The sequence below is a fragment of the Equus caballus genome, chromosome 1, assembly GCF_041296265.1.
Source record: "Equus caballus isolate H_3958 breed thoroughbred chromosome 1, TB-T2T, whole genome shotgun sequence".
Classification (NCBI taxonomy): domain Eukaryota; kingdom Metazoa; phylum Chordata; class Mammalia; order Perissodactyla; family Equidae; genus Equus; species Equus caballus.
In genome coordinates this window covers 94,133,701-94,154,262 of record NC_091684.1, presented here as the reverse complement: position 1 = coordinate 94,154,262, position 20,562 = coordinate 94,133,701, and the positions used below count along the sequence as shown (strand labels likewise).

At 52.1% G+C, this 20,562-nt stretch overlaps 1 protein-coding gene across 1 annotated transcript in view; it reads right to left on the bottom strand.

Annotated features, from left to right (window-relative positions):
* The window catches only part of FRMPD2 (FERM and PDZ domain containing 2), a 122,263-nt gene that overhangs the window by 67,260 nt on the left and 34,441 nt on the right, over window positions 1-20,562 (bottom strand). Inside the window, exons 2-9 of the mRNA XM_070265282.1 lie at window positions 15,441-15,566; window positions 13,681-13,838; window positions 9,770-9,835; window positions 7,507-7,698; window positions 5,858-5,990; window positions 4,807-4,894; window positions 2,954-3,089; window positions 1,090-1,161 (exon numbers count right to left, since the gene is read on the bottom strand). Coding sequence (XP_070121383.1) covers window positions 1,090-1,161; window positions 2,954-3,089; window positions 4,807-4,894; window positions 5,858-5,990; window positions 7,507-7,698; window positions 9,770-9,835; window positions 13,681-13,838; window positions 15,441-15,566 — 971 coding nt within the window. The remainder of the gene's footprint in view (window positions 1-1,089; window positions 1,162-2,953; window positions 3,090-4,806; window positions 4,895-5,857; window positions 5,991-7,506; window positions 7,699-9,769; window positions 9,836-13,680; window positions 13,839-15,440; window positions 15,567-20,562) is intronic.

Here is a 20,562-nt window from a genome sequence, read left to right as displayed (position 1 = left end):
AGCCCCCTGGCTCCACCCCCGCTGTGTGCCTGCCCCCCCAAGGGGCTGTCTCACATGCAGTGTAGGGCCACTCCTGAGAGAGAGACTAGTGCAGGGGCCACCCCACGGGCTTTGAAGGGCCCTGTGCTTGGGTGTAATGCTCTGCAGCTGCCCTCTTAAAATTCTTAATACAGGAATTGCATCTTTGAATGTGTGTTTTCTAAGAGAGGTCCAGTGGGATAATGGAAAATGCACATGGGGCTTCAGCTCACAGTGGTCCTGCCTCCCCGTCTCTGGCCATGGGTTCTGGCTGCCAACTCCTCCGCTCCCAGGTGCTCCCCGCCCTTCCCCGCCTCCCTCTCCCCCTCCCTACCCTCGGACCTCTGCCTCCCTCTACCCAGGGCGGCCACCCGCTCCCAGTCCACGGTCATTCCCCTCCTCTGCAGGGCACTGGCTCAGGAGGGCCCCAGTGAGGCACACAGACATCCCAGAGCAGGGCCTGCAGTGGCTGCCCCCACGCTGGGCCAGCAGCACCAAAGCTCTTTCGGTGAACGGCTCAGAAGGGACAAGCCTGTCACTCACTCCCAACCCAGGTAGCAAGTGCCTCTCCATAGACGGGTTGCACCCCGCGGGGGTCCGCAGCCTTCCTGGGCTGGGGCAGCAGGGCTAAGGGAAAGGAGAGTGACTTTTCCACCCCTGAAATCAGACAACTACACAAAGGCTAGAATGCACGCTCCAGGGGAAGGGGGCTCTGCTTTGTTCACATGGCGGATCTGGGGTCTGGAGCAGTGCCTGGTGCCTACTTGATGCTTGAACAAGACTTCCTGACTGAATGAGGGGATGGAGGCTGAGCTGAGTCTGGAAAGACAAGCAGGATTTAGGCAGAGGTCACAGAGGGTTCCTCTTAAAGGCACAGGGAAGGGCTGAAGGATGTGAGCGGCACGTGACCCAGCAGAGGGCTCTGGCAGGGGTCTGCAGGGGGGAGAATGAGCGTCCCCAGGGCCCTCCCAGCCTGAGAACCCAGTCAGAGCTCAGGCGGCCTCTGGGCCTGCTTAGCTGGGCGGTTCCCTCGCCACCCTCCACCCCTGCCCAGTGTAGCCCAGCAGTTACCACAATGGATCCAGGCAGATGCAAAGTCACAGGGGCCTCTCTAGCCAGCAGGACGAACTCCGGCCTGGAGAACTGGGGAAACACTCAGAGTCACTCAGTAGAGAAGGGAAGTCACGTTCCACGGGGCTACACCCCCAGCTTTGGGACTGGGCTTCCCCCACGGGCTCACCTCCCTCATCCCCGACCAGCACTCTGTCCCCAGAGCCAGCAGGAGACAAGTTTCAGCGAACGGGACAAACTGGGCCCAGCTAGGGGGTCATCGCAAAGCAGAAGCCTTACAAGGGGTGTGGCGGTTTTGGCGATGTTCTAGCTTTTAAGTTGGGTGTCTACTTCATGACGAGTTTCATAATTCACACATCTTTTGTATGCCTCAAAATTATAAAACACATTATATAGTACAAATACATATTTTATGCAATAAGATTTTTTAAAAATAAAACTACCGTTAGATTCAGATCAGATGAACCGTTTTTCTAGCTCTGGATGTTGAACCAATAGCGTGCATGGGCAGCTAGTGTCAATTTCACGATGCCCACGTTTGAGTCACACTTGTGACCAGGAATACTCTAATGCCCATCGTTATTAGACCCAGCCATCATCCTGAGGGGTGCATGTTCTCAGCCCATTTTGTAGGAAATGGAGGCTCCAAGAGACTAAGAAACTCGCCCAAATTCAACACCCATGAGCAACAGGATGGGGGGGGGGCTTCTAATGCTCCCCCAGAGGTACCCAGTAGGACTGCTGTCTCAAGAGGCCAAAAGCCCAGCCTGGGGGTGACTTGTGTCCTGAGAGAGTCCAAAATAGAAGCATCTTTAGTGAATGGTCAAGAAGAAAAGGCAGAGAAGGTGAGTCAGGCCTCCAGGACCCCGTCTCCATCCCCCAAGCTCACGGGGACCTGAGAGTCAGCTTGGGGAGCAGCAGGGGCCGGCAGGGAGTGTGGGGGCCCAGGGCCACACAGCAGCAGGATGTCCTGAGGCTCGTCCAGGCTTCACTCATCTCTAACTTATGGAAGAGCTTTAAGCAAATCTGTCTGTGACGGGCAGACAGACAGACAAAGGCCTTCTGGAGGCATCTGGGTCTGACATTCCCAAAGGGTCCGGATACTCAGAGGCAGCATCCCCAGTGAGTAGCCTGCCCAGGAGGGCTTGTCACAGCTCCAGGGGGTGCTAATGCCCTGCGGCCACTGCGGGCTCATGTAGTTATTAAAACAGATTTTCAGCTAATGGTAGTATTGTGTTGAGGAAGCAGGGGAGTGTTTCTAAACACCAGAAGTGGCTCTGACCTGACGGCTGATGCCAGGACCACCCCAATCTCACCCTCCAGCACAGCTTAGCAAGCTGGCCCCTCGGCAGAGACCAGCCTGCCTGCCAGGAGCCGGGGGTCCCCAGAGGCATGTGCACACTGCAGGGGCCACCAGACATCACTCCTCCTGTTAGCCAGACTTCACAGCCAGGCAGACTGGCCTGGCTCCTCCATAACTCACTCCTCACACCCCAAACCCGATGACCCTGAGTACCAGCAGGGATGGACCCTCTCCTCCCCGCCTGTCCCACCCACACATTTTCTCTGCATTCTGTCTGCTCTGAAGGCCCCTTCCGAGGACATGCAGCCTCATCAGCTCTCCCATCACCGCACACCAACCAGGTCTCTTCGATCTTCTATCCTGCACAGCATACAAGGCCACTCGATAAACACCCGCTGCACTGAATTGCAATTTCCAGATTTATATTAACCCAATTCTACAAACCTCAGCCCAGGGAGCCTAGACCTCCAATGGGTGCTGCCCATTTCAGCACCATGTCGGCCACCCCAGCTCCCCGCTCAAACCTCTCCTGGGGGTGTCCTTCGGTCCTGTTTTGCTCACCTTTCCCTTTCTCTGCACGAAAGCCCTTTGAGAAGGAGTTGCCGGCTGCGAGTTCTCTGCTGCCACAGAGGGAGCTGACCCGGAGCTGAGCCGCCAGCCCTCCTGAAGGTTCTGGGGAGCTTCCGCCGGGAGAGTGCTGGCCAGCGGTCAGAGGAGCAGAGAAAGTGTTAACCAGGGAAGGGGCTCCCGTCCAGGAGAAGCCACCGCCTGCAGGGGCTCAGCTGGATGGAGTGTACCCACCACGGCATCTTCACCCCGTGCCTACGAGGGTGCTATCATACCCACTTTCCGAAGGAGGCAACTAAGGCCTCATGGCCACTGGGGGGCGGTGAGGGGATGGTTGAGGCAAGGCCACAGCGGCCTCTGCTCCACCAGGACCCTCTGCTCACCGTGCTCGGGACAGGCAGGTCCTGTGACCCCAGGTCCCCAACACCCCAGAGCAGCTGATGAGGTCACAGAGGGTTCTGATTTTCTTCCTTAGAATTTTACATAGTGTTCAAAATGGTTTTTTGGGGTTTTGGGGTGATTTTTGCTGAGGAAGTTTCACCCTGAGCTAACATCTGTTGCCAGTTTTCCTTTATTTTATATGTGGGTGGCTGCCACAGCGTGGCTGGTGAGTGGTGTAGGTCCAGCTCGGGATCGGAACCCACGAACCGGGGTCGCCAAAGCGGAGTGCGCCAAACTCAACCGCTATGCCACCTGGCCGGCCCCTTGTTCGAAATGTCTTGACAATAAACCTACATTGTTTATGGAATCAGAAAAAAAATTAAAGCTATATTCATTGGGAAAATGGAAAACAGAAAATAAGAGTTTTAAATGGCAGGAAAATCATTGTGAGGTGGACTGGCCAGCAGCCAGCAGAGGCCTCAGCTGTGTATTTGACCTCAAGTCTGGCCGCAGCCCTGGGCTGAACTGTGGAGGCACAGCCCTTAACAAGTCAACATGTAAATAAATAAATATCTGAGCTTCACAACGTCCAAGATTCCAGGACCAGGAAGATATGAGCCCATGTGGGTTTTGAGCAGATTTAAGCATCTAGTTAGACTGATTGCAAAAATAGCCACAGTTCTGCTCGCTGACCCGTGCCCTTTGCAGTTGACTTTGCCCCAGCTGCCTTCAGGAGATGGAGTCTATTCCCCTACCCCTGGAAGCTGAGCTGGCCTCCAGGCTTGATGTGGCCAGTGGAATGAGGTCCAAGTGGTGGAGGGCTAGTTCTGGAGGTTCTGTGCACGTCTCTCCCTCTCTCTCTGTCTCTCTCTCTCTCTCTCCATCTCTGTCTCGCTCTCTGTCTCCCTCTCTGCCACTGTCAGGGGCACAATCCCAGGCTAGCCTGCCGGTGGAGAAGAGCCAGGGCTCCCCCAGACAACAGCAGCCTCCCCCTAGAAGCGAGGGCGCCCAGGCAAGCTGAACTGATCACAGACGTGTAAGGGCACCCAGCAGAGTCCAGAAGAGCCCCGCAGCTGAGCACAGCTAAATTTCCAACACGCAGAATCGAGAGCTAAATCAAACACCGTTTCCAGCCGCTGGGTCTTGTGGGCGATTGTTACGCAGGCTCGTGTGGCAACAGATGCCCACGACAACACGGAAGCATGTTGTCATTCCATAGCTGAGCCTGGACCTGGTTCCCAGAGGAGACAGGACGCCCTGACCGCACAGCTGCCATCGGGCCCCTCGTCATCTTGGCTTCGTATGTCCTTAAATGTGGCTTTTTCATCTGCCAACGGAATAGGGTCAGCTTCTTCTGCAGAAGCAAGAGGCTACTCCTCCTCGGCAATAGTAAAGCAGCAGGATACAGCAGCCCCCACACCAATGTCCCACATCAAGTTCACAGCCCCATGCCCCTTGCTGGTTACCTGTTAACAGAGCTGCTGCCGCGACTGTGTGCTGAGGCGCTCAGACCAGGCTCCAGGGAGCTCTGAGTCTCTGTGCTTCTCTCTGAAACTAACCAAACAGTAGGGTGGAGGGCATGGGCAGAGGCAAAGGGCATGGCGTTCTTGAATCAGGCAGCCTGGAAGGAGGATTTCAGCATCACGACTTACTAGCTGTGTGACCTTGGCAAAATTACTTAACCTCTCTGAGTCTGTTTCCTCATATGAGAAATGGAAACAAAATGACGGTTACAGAGGTTGAGGGAGGTCTTGGGGGGAAGATTAAGATTAACAGCAAGGAGTAACTTGTTTCAGGGACAACAAACCAACGTTAATTTTTTTTAATCTCAGATTCAGTTGAAAAGTAGAGCACAGAAGATCTGAAGATTATTTTAAAAGTCATTCTGTTAACTCACCTGGAACAACAACAAAAACCATCTTTTACAATTATTTTTCCTTTTGCTCCACCCAGAACCCCATCAAGAGAGATTTTTCTTTGCTGCTGTTTGCTTTATTTTGTTTTATCAGCATGGACAATGAACTGTCCAAGTTAGAACTCAACAAGAAAGAGTTCTCCTTGGATAGGAGTAACTGTTAGCTTAAAGCTTTCCTCAGAACGCAGAAGAGCCCTAAACTCGGCTCTCTGCGGGGCGTCTGGAAGAGCGGACTCTACGCGGGCTTCTCTGCCACTGCAGCACGGACCTCGGGCACACGGGGGGTGGGAAACAGTAGACAGCACCCTCCGCAGACCCGGGAACAATGCCGGGGCCCATGCCTCCCTCTGCAGGGACGCGGACCCCCAGGACAGCGCCTCCCTCTGCGGGGAGGAGGACCCCCCGGGACAGCGCCTCCCTCTGCGGGGAGGAGGACCCCCCGGGACAGGGCCTCCCTCTGCGGGGAGGAGGACCCCCCGGGACAGCGCCTCCCTCTGCGGGGACGCGGACCCCCCGGGAAAGCACCTCCCTCTGTGGGGATGTGGACCCCCCAGGGACTGGGCCTCCCTCTGCCGGACACAGACCCCTGGGGCCGTACTTACCTTTGGAGGGGTGCAGACCATCCGAGGCCGGGGCCACCGAGCCCTCGCAGCTCGCCTGATGCAGCCTGTTCCTGAGCTGGCAGCTTCTGTCTTGCTGCACAGAGGAGCTTTCCTCCACCGCCTTCCTCCCCACCTGAGGGTCAGGTGCAGCACACAGCACATCCCCGTGTCGGGAGGGGCATTCGAACAGACACACACAGACTGTCCCTTCCAGTCAGTGTGGACCGTGTGTCCCACACAGGAAGAGCTCACACCATGTTCTCTAGAAGCCAGGGGGTGCTCTGTGCCCATTGTGCCCATGCACCCTGGGGTCCTCCATGCCCCCGAGATGCCTGCCTCTCCTGCCCATCTGTGTTGGCTCGTGCGCTCCCTCCACCGGCCAGGTTCTCCCTGTCAGCTCCTCTGGGCCCCAAGCCCCAGAGACACATCCTCCTCACTTCCAGTCCTCTCAGCCTCTGCGCTCAAGGCAGACGCCAATGCCCCTCTCGCAGTTCCTCTCGCACCTCCCTCGGTGACACCACAGAACATGAGTCTGCTTCCTTGTCTGTCTCCCGGACCCCACTGTGCGTGTCATGCCCCATTGCAGCTCCCCCAGCTCAGGGCCTGGGTGAATGTCCAATGAGGGATCCAAATCTACGTTATGGGCTCCTAATGGAACACAACGGGTCAATGCCATGTCCATCAGGGGACGACGACACACCACTGGATCGTAGGCGCTAATGTCTTTCAAACAAGTAGAATCCTCTGGATCAATGAACAGGAGCAACATGCTCACACACCAAGAGAGAAAGGGGACAGAACGGGAGAGGCATTTTCTGATTGACCGTTGGCAGCATCCCACAGCTGTCCCCTCCTCTCCATCCACACGGACCCTGAGTTAATCGTGGTCTCAGTTCTCCAACCTGCCCCTGGACAAGGGCAGCAGCCGCCCACCAGCCTCCAGCTGGCCCCCCTCTGGTTCCTCTGAAATGCAGACCTCCTCGCCTTTGGACCACGGGCACCGAGCTCACCGTGGGATCAGGCTAAGGCTGTATCCACCTTGTGCCCCATCCTGTCCTCCTTCCATCACGCCCTCTCTCCCAGGAGTGCTTCCCCAGTATGTGACTTGCATAAGCACCCTCGTCCCTGGCTTTGCTTCAAGGGAACCCAGCCTAAGTCAATGCCCACCACGTGCCAGGCCCCTCACTAGGCGCCAGGGAGGGCACAGGGCAGCAAGCAGATAGTGTGACAAGCGCAACAAGCGGACCCTCTGCAGGCACAAGGTGGCAGAGGGGAGGGGGCGGCCAGGCACTGTGCAGGCACGGAGCTGAATTTTGAGAGGGGAACTGACGCACGGGTTGTAGACACGACTGCTTTTATGTAGAGAGGCTCTTCCAAGATCCCAGGGGTCTTAGCCACATTAGAAATCGGGGCTTGCCCGAAGGTCTTCGCCAGCCCTGCCCAAGAGAACTGCACTGACAGGAATGTTCTAGATCTGACGTGTCTGATACGGTCATTACCAGCTCCCTGTGGCGACTGAGCACTTGAATAGAGGCAGGTGGGACTGAAGAATTGAATTTTTCATTTGATTTCATTGTCACTAACTATAATTTAGCTAAGTCAACAGTTTCCCACGGCTCCTGGGTTGGACAGCACGGATCCACACTGACCTCAGAGCCGGAGCCCAGAACCACGCTGACCAGCTGTCTCACATGCAGATTGGCAGAGGCTGGGTAGATGGCCGCGTCGTCCTGGTGCAGCCGGCAAGCTTCCAGAACGGCCGGCAGCGGCAGCCGCCTGCTGGGCTGGTCCTCACACATGGTCAGCAGCAGCGAGTGCAGCGGCTCCCGGAGCTGCAGAGGCTGGGGACAGGGGAGGGCGGGAGGCACAGGGCTCAGCCCCTGGGCCGGTGCCTCGGCAGAGCGCAGTGGGCTGACCGAAATGGGCGTTCTCGTCCCCACTAGACGGATGCCTGCTCCTCCCCGAGAGTTAGGGACAGGCGGAAGATAGGTCACCGGGGCCTCAAGATGCAGAGCAATTATCTGCACCTGCTGTGTCGTTTGCTGCTGTCTAAGCTGGAGCATCCTTTGTGCACAGAGAGCCCCAACATGTGCTTGGGATACTCCCAAAAAATACATCCTCCGCACCACGGATTTCCACCTACGCCGAGCGCCCCAGATCAACCCAGGGGTTAGCCTGTCACTCACATTCACCTGGGCGGCCTGTCATTTTGCCAAATTATTTAGGTGGGTCGCATGGGCCCTTTTTCCCTGGACTGTGAGCTCCAGAAACACACCAACTGTGGCTTTTGTCAGCCCAAGTGCTCAGTAATCTTGGCTGAACTTGACGTAATGTGTGCACATCGAGCAAAAGAGAAAATCGATGTTTTCTTGAGCATGACTCTCATGTGTTTAAGTGGCCACCATCTATATGGGGAAGAGCTCAAAGTCAGACTCAAAGTCCGGCTTTTTCTCACACCCACCCATACTGAAGGCCCTTTTCCAGGTCAAGGCCGCACTACCATGTCTGCCATGGAGCATCAGCTGTGAATTCCTCTCTTGGCATGTGACCAGGCCACTGAGTCCTGCCCTGAACAGCAGTGCCCTTACGTGCCGGGGACTGCCCAGCTCCTGGGACAGGGGTGGGAGACAGGCCCACCTTCGGGAAGTTCACAGTCTGCTGGGAAAGGCGGTCACTTAAAGAGACAAGGACAGGACAGGGTGATAAGTGCTCTGGTCTCGGGAAGCACAAGACATGGAAATAACACAGAGGAAGGAGCCTAACCCAGGCTGGGGAGGGAGGGAGGAGCTTGGACTGTATTTCAAAAAGTATGCTGGGGTTAATTAACAAGGAGAAAGGTGGAGGAGCGGGCCTCAGGTGGAGGGAGAAACGTGCAAAGGTGGGCGTATGCCTGAAAGGACGTGGCCCATGGGCAGGAGTGGGGCCCCTTGTTCAAGATTGAGAAGGATTTCAAGACGCTGACAGCAGAGCATTAAATCAAGCATGGGGCCCTTGTAAGCGCAGGCCCCGTGCTGTTACACAGGCCACATGCCCATGAAACCAGGCCTGATACAGCAGAGGGCCAGAGAGGGACCAGCCCCACAGGGAGGAGCCCAGCTCTGGGCTCCAGGTGTGTCCTGCTGAGGAGTGGGAAGTAACCTCGTGGGTCGAGGGGAGCCGAGGAAGAAGTCACAGGAGGAGGAATGTGAGCAGGTGTCTGTGTTAGAAGGAGCACAGAGAAGCATTGGGATGTTACATTGGAGAGCAAGGGTGGGAAGGAAGGAAAAGAGGAAGACAGGGAGGGAGGAAGGAAGGGAGAGAGGGAGGAAGGGAGGCAGGGAGGAAGATGGGCAGGCCAGGCAGGTCTCCAGCGTGTGCTCCTGTTTCACTGGTTTCTAAGGAATTCTTACAGCGTCAGATGAAAATTTTGCACACATATTCTGTCGTCAAAAATTTTGTAAAATACCATGATAAAGTTTAAACCTTTCTGTGCTTCAAGCCTTCCCAGCGTCTCTAAGAAAACACTCTGAAAGATCTCAGAGAGGAAGATATCCGGGGAGCACTGTCCCGAATCGATGGGGCACCAGACCCTCTTCCGGGAGGCTTCCCACTGCAGGAGGGGGCTTCACCCGCTGTCTGACTCTGCGTCGTCAGCATCTGTAAAACTCTCCTGCTCGCTAGTCTCTGAGTGGGAGTGGCAGATACGTCATCTCTCGCTTGCCAATCCCAGATCATGGCTGCCTAGGGTGCCACGTGGATGGATTTGGAGGTTCCTCCTGGACTGGGCAGGAGCAGGTCTGGCATCGGTTGGCAGTGCTTTCCCAGAACCCGGGAGCATGGAGCGGAGGCCCAGAGTTCCCCTGCCCCGGCCAAAACCGCTAAACCAAGCCACAGGCACCACCTGGCGAGGCGGCGAGGATCGTGGGTACAGACCTGGTCTGGAGGAACATGGAAGCCCGCTGACCAGTAGAGGGTCATTCCTAGAGAATAGACGTGCATCTGCCCGAGAGAAAAGCATGTGATTAGACTCCAGTCACCTCTGCTGCTCCACCATCCCGCAGACGACATATGACGCAATTCCCACGTGGGATAATTCCCATGCAATTCCCACTGCTGGCTGGCTAGCCCAACAGCCATCTGCAGCTCCCTGAAACTTTGCTGCCTCTGACTCTAGAGGCTGAAGACCCGGGTCACCATGACACCCAATTTTGGCGAAAGACATCTGAGAAGTCTGTTAGGGGACTTCTGAGAAAGCTTTTGCTTCACTGGCAATAGGAGCACATGGGACTGGTCCATGCTTTCCCCCTTGTTCCTGCCTTGAACACTGATGTGATACCTGGAATCATGGCAGCCATCTTGTGACCAGGCGGCAACAAGTCTAAGGACAAAAAGGCAGCAGCTAATGAGAGTAGAATGGAAATATACACCTGGAACCTTGATGACATTTACTAAGCTGCTGACCAATCCTTAAACCTCTCATTAAGTAAATAATAATTATATCTGTGGTTCCAGCCACCATGTTCTAGGCTTTCTTCTTCTTGACACACTGTTATTCAACCTGATTGAAAAGCATCCTATGTTGTCACAAAGCAACATGGTGTCATAGAAGAGCACTGACTTCTCTGAGCTTCAGTTTCCTCATCTTTGAAGTGAGTATTCTGCCTGAAAACTTAGGACGATTGAGTAAAAAGTACCTAAAGATGGTATTAATAATAATAAGTGTTATCATTATTATTGGACATGGAGCTCTTATAATATACCCAGGCTTGCCCTACGTCTTTCACTAATATTAACTTATTTTCCTCACCACAGTCCTGGGAGGCAAGTATTTTAATCGTCCCCAATTTACAAAGAAGGAAACTAAAGCAAAGGCAAGTTAGGGAACTGGCCCAAAGAAGACATAAAGCCTAGACTTGAACACGGAGCCAGAGCCCCTGCCCTGAGCCACTGGGCTGTGTCGCCCCTGGGTTACACGCCGTCCTCACTAAATGTCAGTGTGTATTATCGTGAGGTTTCTATTATAACCGACCAGGCACAGCCCCCTGAGGTCTCTCTCCAGACCTTAAGGCTTGTGGGGCTCTGGAAGGAAGAGGCTGGATTAACAAGCACGGTACGTAAACCACGCGGTCACTTGGGCTACCTGTGGAGTTCAACACAAGCGGGCTTGGTTCCGGAGTTCACATCTCTAGATCAGGGGCTCGCGTCCCGAGCCCCATGCGCCCGTTAGGCCTCTTCTTCGTCTGAGTCTGTGCCCCTGAACCAGTCAGTCCCCCATCTGGGTGACACCTGCAGGAAGGCTCGCAAGCTGCACCCTCATCCGGAGAAATGACCCCGCAAGTGGACGTCCTGAGCCCCACCAGAGGCATCGTCCACACCTAGGCACCTACCTGGGTTCCCAGGGCTCTAAAAGTGTCCCAGAGCAAAGCCCAGGGCCACAAGACAGCAGGCTTCACCCCAAATCCCAAATCCAGCCCATTGGTGGACACCGCCCGGAGAAGGGTGGTCAGAAGGATTTTGAAGGCCACTCCCGGCTCAGTGGGAAAGAAGCCATGATCGATTGGTGATGTCTGCCATGAGCATGGGGTGGGTGACAGTGGAATGAATGACTTGTAGTTAGAGACCTGCCCACACCTTCCCCTGCACCTGGGCCTAACATCCCGAGGAGTCGGGGAAATGTCTTAATTTCCCCCGTGTTGGCCCGAGGAGAGGTGTCAAGGTGCACCCTTCAAACCTCAGAATGGGGCCCAGGGCCGGGGAGGCTCCTGAGCACCGCCTCTCCTGGGACCACCTTCCTGAGCCTCCAACCCCCACTCCCCCCACCACGGGACCTGAGCCAAGTGAGACAAAGAGAGGAGCCTGCGATGAACAGAAGGGAACGATAATTAATGGAACTGAGGGGCAGGGAGGCTGTAAGAGAGAGAACGGCCAGGTAACCCTGCCCTCCGGCTGCAGGAACAGGGCCCAAGGCTGGCGGCTGCGGCCCTTAAGCCACACCCCCACAACACACCTCCCCAGTTGTTAGCTCAGCCTATTCCTTCACCCTAAGAACTCCTGGAGCCCTCATTCCTCTGCATGGAGGAACATGTGCAGGAGGATGTTTTCCTCCAGCTCAGCTCAGCTCAAGGATGCTCTGAGGAGAGGAGCCACTAGGCCTTCACAAGACACTCAGTGGAGGCCAGGCTGAAGCCAGGAGGGTGATGTCTGTTCCTCACCAGGGATGCTGGGAGGGATGGGGAAGGACCCCAGGGGCACTCAAGATCTGTCTTAGCTCAAGTCCTGTAGAAAGCAGAGCCTGAGGCAAGGATTAAGTACTGATACTTCATTCAGGGGCTATAAACTCAGGGCAATGAGGGTGAAGAGAAAAGGGGAAGGGAAGCAAAGCAGATGTGATGGCTGGGGTCACCATGCTGGCCATCTCCTTGCAACAAGCCACAGAGCGCAGCAGGAAGGACAGCAGACCTAGCTTCCTAGCACTCAGAACTCCTCTGGAAGCTTTTGAGACTCGCCCATCTCGAAGCAGTTCAGGAGGAAAGATATAGGGGAGAATTAATCTTCTCAGTTCCCTCCCAACTCTCATTTGCCATTGGTTAAGGCTCACCCCCTGGGAAACTAGGTCCCCTGCCCTTTCACGCTGCACCAGCAGGCCCCTCAGGTGGTGGCTCAGAAAGTCAGATCCCATGGCTCAGGATGTGGCATCTTAACTGAGTCCAGAGAGTAGGAGGCAACTTGGTGTGAGTGGAACTTCACCAGAGAGGCCTGAACAGAGGGTATCTGAGAGGCACCCAGTCTGCACCCAACACAGGAGCCCTGGGATCCTGGCCGTGAGGAAAGGGTGCAGGGGCCAGGAGTCCCGGGGCGGGGGGGGAGGGGGGGTGATGGAGCCGGGGCCACTGCAACTGGGACTCCAATGCTTTCTCTATTGTCATCCGACTTGGAGACACGTGGGCCCAGACCGACCAAACCTGGAAGCCCCTGGGGCCCTATTCTCCCATGAAATGACAAGGAAAAAAGGAACAGAATGCACCGAGGAAATGCCTACCGTGCGCCTGTCCTCCACCCTTCTCTCCTTGGAGTTCCTTCTCTATCAAATTGAAAATAATGTTTACTAGAACTTTCTGCTATTCAGAAGCAAAACATGTCCATGGAAAAAACAAAATTCGCCACTGATGTTGCCATCCAGAAATAATCACTCAGACACCTTGGTGCGTATATTTTTAGAACTTCCGCTCTCTCTCCCCCTCTGTGTGTGTTTACACAACTAGGATCACATCGTAAATGCATATATTTAATTTCTTTTCAGGTCATTCAACAAGCTTCTACAGCCTCATTTTAACACTATCTTGTTTCACATCCACTCTCATTGAACATGTAGTTGGTTTCCAATTTATCACCAATGTCAACAATTCAACAATAAACATTGCTGCAGCTAAATCAATCTTTACTCATGCCTTTGGATAAATTCCTAGTTGAGGGCTTTTTGGGTCCTTTTGAGGGGTTTTGCTACATGTTGCCAATGGAACCAATGTGCCAGACCATCTACCCACAGCTTTCCCAACACCTCTTCTTGAATGTTAACAACAAGCTCGTGGATTAGGTCATATTAACCCCACTTAAAAGATGCAGAAATTAGGGCTCAGAGAAGTTGACTTGTCCTCATCTAAGAGCTAATAAGTTACTGGCAAGACAGTCTGGGAATAAAATTCTTTAAAACTCATTCTGTCCGGTGTTCCTCTGGGCTGAGCTGGGAGCAGGGGATGCCACCCCCAGGACAGGTCCGAGGTCCTAGACGCAGGCTTTCCTGGAGGTGGGGCCGGAGGCCGCTGCAGAGACGCCACACGCCTTACCCGAGACGCATCCGGCCGCTCCTCGTCACTCTGTCCCTGAAGCAGTTCAGGGGCCTTGAAAGGAGCAGCCTCTCCATGGGAACTATGGTCTTGGAAAGAAAGACTTCCGGCCTCAGAAAGCAGGGTCGACCAGGGGCAGACCACATAGTCCGAGGAATCTGAAACCAAGGCAGTGATGGGGGGGTAGAGACAGGCGGCTGTCTGGAGGGCCAGCATGGAACCATGCCTGGGGCGGGGGGGGGGGGGGGGTGCCCTGCAGGATCCTCCTCTGGGAGGGATAGCGAACAAGACCCGGGGAACCACGGAGCGGAACAAACTCAGCCCTGATGCGTGTGTGCCAGGAGCAGGTGTTACAGAAGGTGGGTGCAGAGGTGGCCGGGATAACAGCACCTGCATCAGTGTTCATCAGGGGCCAAGAGTCCCAAAGTAAAATGTAAAGAGGTCAGATCCACCTGGAAATTAGCACAATTCTGAGTGGCCTGGGGCCAAGCCAGGGACCAAGGCAGCTGGTCTTCTGGGCACACTGTAGCTGTTCATCGGAACCTCCAGGGCGGGGAAGAGGGCGTGAAGGCTCTGGGAGGAGATGGAGCTGTAGGTACGGGTGCGCAGCCTCCCTTGTCTCCCCAGCTAGACACTCACCCTGACTGCGCATGTGTGGTCTCACATGGGGGGAGCACGCGTGACTTCTGAGCTGAACTCTGAGTATGAGCATCCAGTGTTTGTTCCAGTTATAGATTTAATGCCTCGCAGCTCCATCTTTCAGTACCTGCTCCCCCCTCAGCATCTCTCCTTCTCAGCGAGCGCGATGCTCAGCTTTCTCAGTAGGGGGCGCCGGAGAGACAGCGCGGGGGCGGGCTCTCCTGCCGTTTCTGGGGGGATCAGCGGTGTGTGCTGGGGACACCGGGTGACGCTCCGCCCCGACACACGTCCAGGACGCGTGATCCCTCAGCCAAGCGATCGCCTTCTTGCGACCCCGTCTACACAGACGCTGCGGGCTCCAGGCCTCCCGCGCGCCCCGGCTCCGGAGCTGGGGCTCACCTGTGTTGGCCTGTGCCCGCCTGCGCCCGGCTCCACCCAGAGTCACCCCGCCCCTATTGGCGATCGCCTGCGCCCGGCTTGTCCAGTGCCTGCAGACCACCATGGCCAGGCAGAGCAGCTGTCATCACGGGCTGCAAACACAGCAACTCCGGCACATCTGAACCCCAACCTGGGGAGGGAGCTTCCCTTCAAAGTTTGTCGCTCATTGGGTACAGCCCTCAGCCCTGGGGGACTATGTGGACTTTTCTTATATCTTACAGTTATTCTTCGGTCGGAGTTTAAGAATTCTTTATATTAACACACGCTCATCTCGTTTAGACCACTGAGTGTGCACGTTCTCTCCTGATGAGACTCAAGCTGGCGCAGCATCTCACGGAGGACAGTATGGGGTGTCCGCTGATCCCGTGGCTACCTGCTGCCTCCCATCTCTGGTTATGCGCAGACTGTCCAGGTGGTGGGAGAGGCCCACGGAGCTGCCCCCACTCTCTCCCTAGTGACCAGGCCTAGACATACAATCTCAAGGCAGAACGAGGCCACTCTTTCAACTCTGGGTCCACGAGACGGGCCCGCCCTCCCAGCACAGCTCCATGGTGGGTGTCATTTGCCTACTTGCCCTAACACTTTGGACTGATAACAGATGGAGAAGCAGCAGCCAGAAATGTGCTTGTTTGAGAAGCTTCACATCATCCCCCGTGACTCAACGGCCGCAAACACTCTCTTACCATCACGGAGGTCCTCCAGGAGCCTCTCAGCAGCCAGGGACAAGAGGGCCCAGATCTCCTCCTCAGACAGAGCTTCGCCCCTGACCTGCAGGGCACTGGCCAGAGTCACAGAGGTCGGGCTCATGCCTGCAAAGACACGCGTGTGGCAGAGCCCCTGCTATGTCCAGGAGCGTGCCAGGGCCAGCACTCGCCGCTCTGGCCCACAACCGGTCCAGCCTCCTCCGCAGCACAGCGGCACCGTGTTTTTATCACTTGTGTCCCCAGGGCTGGGCACCGGGCCAGGTACACAAGAGAAGCTACAGAAATATTCACTGGGGGGCTGGCTGGGCCAGCTGGTTGGTCCCCAGTGAAGGTGCAAATAAGTAAATAAACTCCCAAATGTAGGGTTAAGGGAATCAATGAAGAAACGAACAAATGAACCGCGAGAATGGCACTGCCCTCAGTGCTGGGCATGCGCTGTTGCGAAGAGCTGCCTACACCTGCTGGGGTCCCTTGACTGCCCTCCTCCTATGTCTGGGAAAGTAGATTAAGAACCTTCTATGCTTCCAAGACATGATTCGCGTCTTTCCCTCTCTGACTGCTGCCTCCAGCTCTGCATTTGGGGCCAGCACCTGCCCCATCTCTCAGGGCCACCACACCTGCCTGCAGAGCGAGGCTCCTTAGAAGGAAGAGTTAAGGCGCCAGTTTGGAGAGGGTTCGGACGCACGGGAAAGCACGGGACTGATTTGCTGGAGGAGGCGGGGAGGAAGGCTTATCTTCTCTTCCCTCTCATCTTAGACCCGCTCCTTTAAACGAAAGCTGACATTTAAATGTCTGTCCCCTGGCAAAGCTGTCATCCACTAATCTCCAAGGCGGAGAGCCCCAGGTGCGGGGGCAGCAGGAAGAGGCCAGGCAGACTTTTCCTAATCCCCTACGTCACTGATCTCCTCTACAGCCAGGGCTCCCAGAGGCGGATGCGCTGTGTGGGGGGCGGGGTGGGGAGCACATTATGGCACCCCCATCCCTGCATCCTACATATTAATCTAAGCTGTCCACTCACCAACTGCTCAGCTCCCTACCACGCCTCTAAGACCAGCCTCCTCCGGCCTCAGAAGGAGAGACAGACCCCCCGGAGAAAGACCTTTGCTCTTCCATCCATCCCCTGGGGACCAGAAGCGTGCTGCAGCCGGCCGGACCTGGACCGGAAGCTGTATGCGTGGGATGTTACTATAGCAAGGCGTCTGTGGAGAAGGGACTGTGGTTCCCATTTACAGACAGGGAAGCAGACGGAGGCAACGCAGGTAAAAAGTGACCAAATACAAGCGGAAGTCCAGGCCCTCTCTTGTTTTTCTTTTCTTTTTTTTCCCTCCTGCTTCTTTTTTCAAACTCTGCTTGAGGTTTCTGAATGAGGCATTCTCCTTCTGCCACATTTTTCTAAATCTCTATGACCACAATAAAAGGCTGCTTATTAAAGCAAAAACAAAGGGACGAGATTATGATTCTCGAGTAGGAAATCTCTGAATTTCAAAGTAAAATATCTCACCAAAAAAGTGAAAGGTAAGGGTTTTTCCAGTCACTTTATGACCAGAAAAAAGTGGCACTAAAATCTTCTAGGCTGGTGTGGCTGGCTGAGGCCATCATTTCTGTATAATAATTCGATGAAGGAGGGACACCCTTTTCAACAAATAGTGCTGTATCCATTATGAAAAAAACCTCACACCTTATTCAAAAATTAACTCAAAATGGATCCTAGATTTAATGTAGAACATAAAACTATAAGTTTTTTGGAAAAAAGTGGGAGAAAATATTTGGGATCTGGGATCCAGGACTAGGTAAAGCGCTGTTGGACCTGACCCCAAAAGCACAAGCTATAAAAGAAAAACTCAACAAATTGGACCTCATCAAAATTAAAGACTTTGCTCTGAGAAAGATGCTGTTAAAAAGATGAAAAGACAAGCTAAAGACTGGGAGAAGATATTGGAAAACCACATATCTGACAAAGTACACTTATATAGAGTATTTATAAAGAAATCTCAAAACTCATCAATAAGAAAACAATGAAATTTGAAAATGGGCGAATGATGCAAACAGACATTTCACCAAAGAGAATATACAAATGACAGAGAAATACAGGAAAAGATGTTTAACATCACCAGCCACTAGAAAAATGTGAATTAACATCATCATAAGATGTCACTACACACCTACCAGAATGACTAAAATAAAAAATTGTGATGACTCTAAACGCAGGTGGGAACGCAGAGAAACTGGATCACTCACCCATTGGTGATGAGAATGTACAATAGGACAAATACTCTGTAAGTAGTTTGGCAGTTTCTTATAAAACTACACTTGCAATTACCATTCACCCAGCAATGGCACTCTTGCGAATTTATCCAAAAGAAATAGAAATTTATGTTAACACAAAAACCTATACATGAAGGTTAGTAGCTGCTTTATTTGTAATAGCCCAACTGGAAACAACCCAGATGTCCTTCAACGGATGAATGATCAAGCAAAATGTGGTACCGTGGCACACTATCCAGCCATTAAAAAGAACTATTGACACATGCAACTTTGATGAATCTTCAGAGAATTATGCTGAGGGAAAAAAAAACCCAATCCCAAAGTTTCTATGCTGTATGACTGCATTTATATAACATTCTTGAAATGACAAAATTATAGAAATGGAGAACAAACTGGTGGCTGCCAGAGCTTATAGATGAGAGGAAGAAAAGTGGGTGTGCTTAGAAAAGGGCAACAGATGAGATCCTTGTGGTGATAGAATTGTTCCGGATCTCAACTGTGGTGATGTACGCACAGACCTACCCATGCAATGAAATTACATGAAATTAAATACTCATGCACACACACACACACACACACACACACACATATACACACGTACGGATGAGTACAAGCAACGGAAAATGACAATCAGATCTGACATTGCATCCATGCCATTATGCTGGTTGTGATATTTTACTGTAGTTTTGCTAGATGTTATCATTGAGGGAAACTCAGTAAAGGGTGCACAGGATCTCTCTGTATTATTCCTTACGATGCATGTGAATCTACCATTATCTCATATTAAAAGTTTAACTTTAAAAAAAACACACACAATGAGATACAATTTCACACCAATTAAATGGAGAAGAATAAGAGACCCAATGTCACCCCTTGTTGGCGAATATCTGGAACTGAGTGAGACTCTCATATACTGCAGGTGACACTGTGAATTGGTTCAACCAACCACCTTGGAGGATAAATTAGCATGAATTAATAAATTTGAACATGCGTGTAAAAAAAACCCCACAAGTCAGGTACCGCCCTAAGTGTGGTTGTTCTGTTCAAGGCCTCTCAGGCTAGGTAACCAAGAATAGCACCTACGTGGACACATCACAGTGAGTGTGCACATGAATACAGACATATGTGTGAAGTGGTTAAGGATGCCATGCTGCTTCGCCAGGAGATACACCCTGTGGCAATACTCTAACCTCACCTCTTGAATAGCTACAACCCAGCAAAAGAACAATATTTTGCCCATCACAGAATTTTGTGCCAGCCTTCAAAATGAGGAGATTGAAATTGGGGATTTAGAAATCATTGAACGTAATGATATAGTCAACACTTTCCAACACATGAATAGGAGGGGAAAAATGTATTTACTGTATGTATTTATATTTGCAATTTACTACAGACCAAACAGAGGCAAATGAAAAATATGCACAGTATGTAAAAGGGGTAAAAATAGTGCATAGCACTAAATTAGTATAAATTAGTACTAACTTTTATGATTATTACTGGGCAACTCTAACCCAATAGTCATAGGTAATTAATAGACAGTACTGAAATATTACTAAAATTATTATAGTTATAGGTGGTCTTGGATCCTAAAAGCTCCAGAATCCACAAACCAACACATTGAATTTTTCTTATCTAACAGCCAGTTAAATGGGCCTACGCTTGGTTGAGTGAGATTTCTGCCCCTATTTTAAATTTTAGAATACAGTATCTCCCCCTTATCCGCAGTTTCACTTTCCATGGTTTTAGTTACCTGTGGTCAACCACAGTGGAAAAATATTAAATGGAAAATTCCAGAAACAAACAATTCATAAGATTTAAATTGCACACTGTTCTGAGTAGTGTGATGAAATCTCATACCGTCCCACTCCATCCCTCCTGGGACATGAATCATCCCTTTGTTCAGTGGTCCACACTGTATACGCTACCCACCCATTAGTTACTTAGTAGCTGTCTTGGTTATCAGATCGATTATCACAGTATCACAGTGTCTGTGTTCAAGTAACCTTATTTTACTTCATCATGGTCCCAAAATGCAAGAGTGGTGATGCTGGCAATTTGGATATGCCAAAGAGAAGCCATAAAGTGCTTCCTTTAGGAAAAGGTGAAAGTTCTCAACTTAATAAGGAAAGAAAAAAAATCATATGCTGAGGTTGCTAAGATCTACAGTAACTTTAATTACAGTATATTGTTATAATTGTTCCATTTTATTGTTAGTTATTGTTAATCACTTATTGTGCCTAATTTATAAATTAAAGTTTATCATAGGTACATATGTATAGGAAAAAGCAAGGTATATATAGGGTTCAGTACTACCTATGGTTTCAGGCATCCACTAGGGGTCTTAGAATGTATACCCCACAGATAAGGGGAGACTACTGTATAAATGAACTTACCACCATGCTTGAAAATAACTTTGACTGCATTATAGATTTGCCCTAAAAATTCAAACATTGTGTCTCCCTTGGAAGGAACACAACACCATCTATAGTCTTACCACAGAGACCAAAGTTGAGTCAGATAAGGTGTCTGGATCCAGCTGCCATTTTATGACCTTCAGAAGACAAAGGACATATTGAACTGCATAGAGAGTATGCCATTGCAAAATCCAAAGTTTGGAAACTCCACGAGTCAAAAAGCCTAGGTTTTTCAATAAATAAATTACTTTAAAAAAAGAAAAATGAAAGAGAAGGAAAGGAGGGAATGAGGTAATGGAATGCGAGAGTAAGAACCTCCAAAAAGCTTCCCCTCCATAAAAGCAGTGGTGAAACAAGCAGCCTAGCAGACACTGTAAGGGTCAAAATGTAGTTGCAGATGTTTCAAAACCCCATTCTCAGAG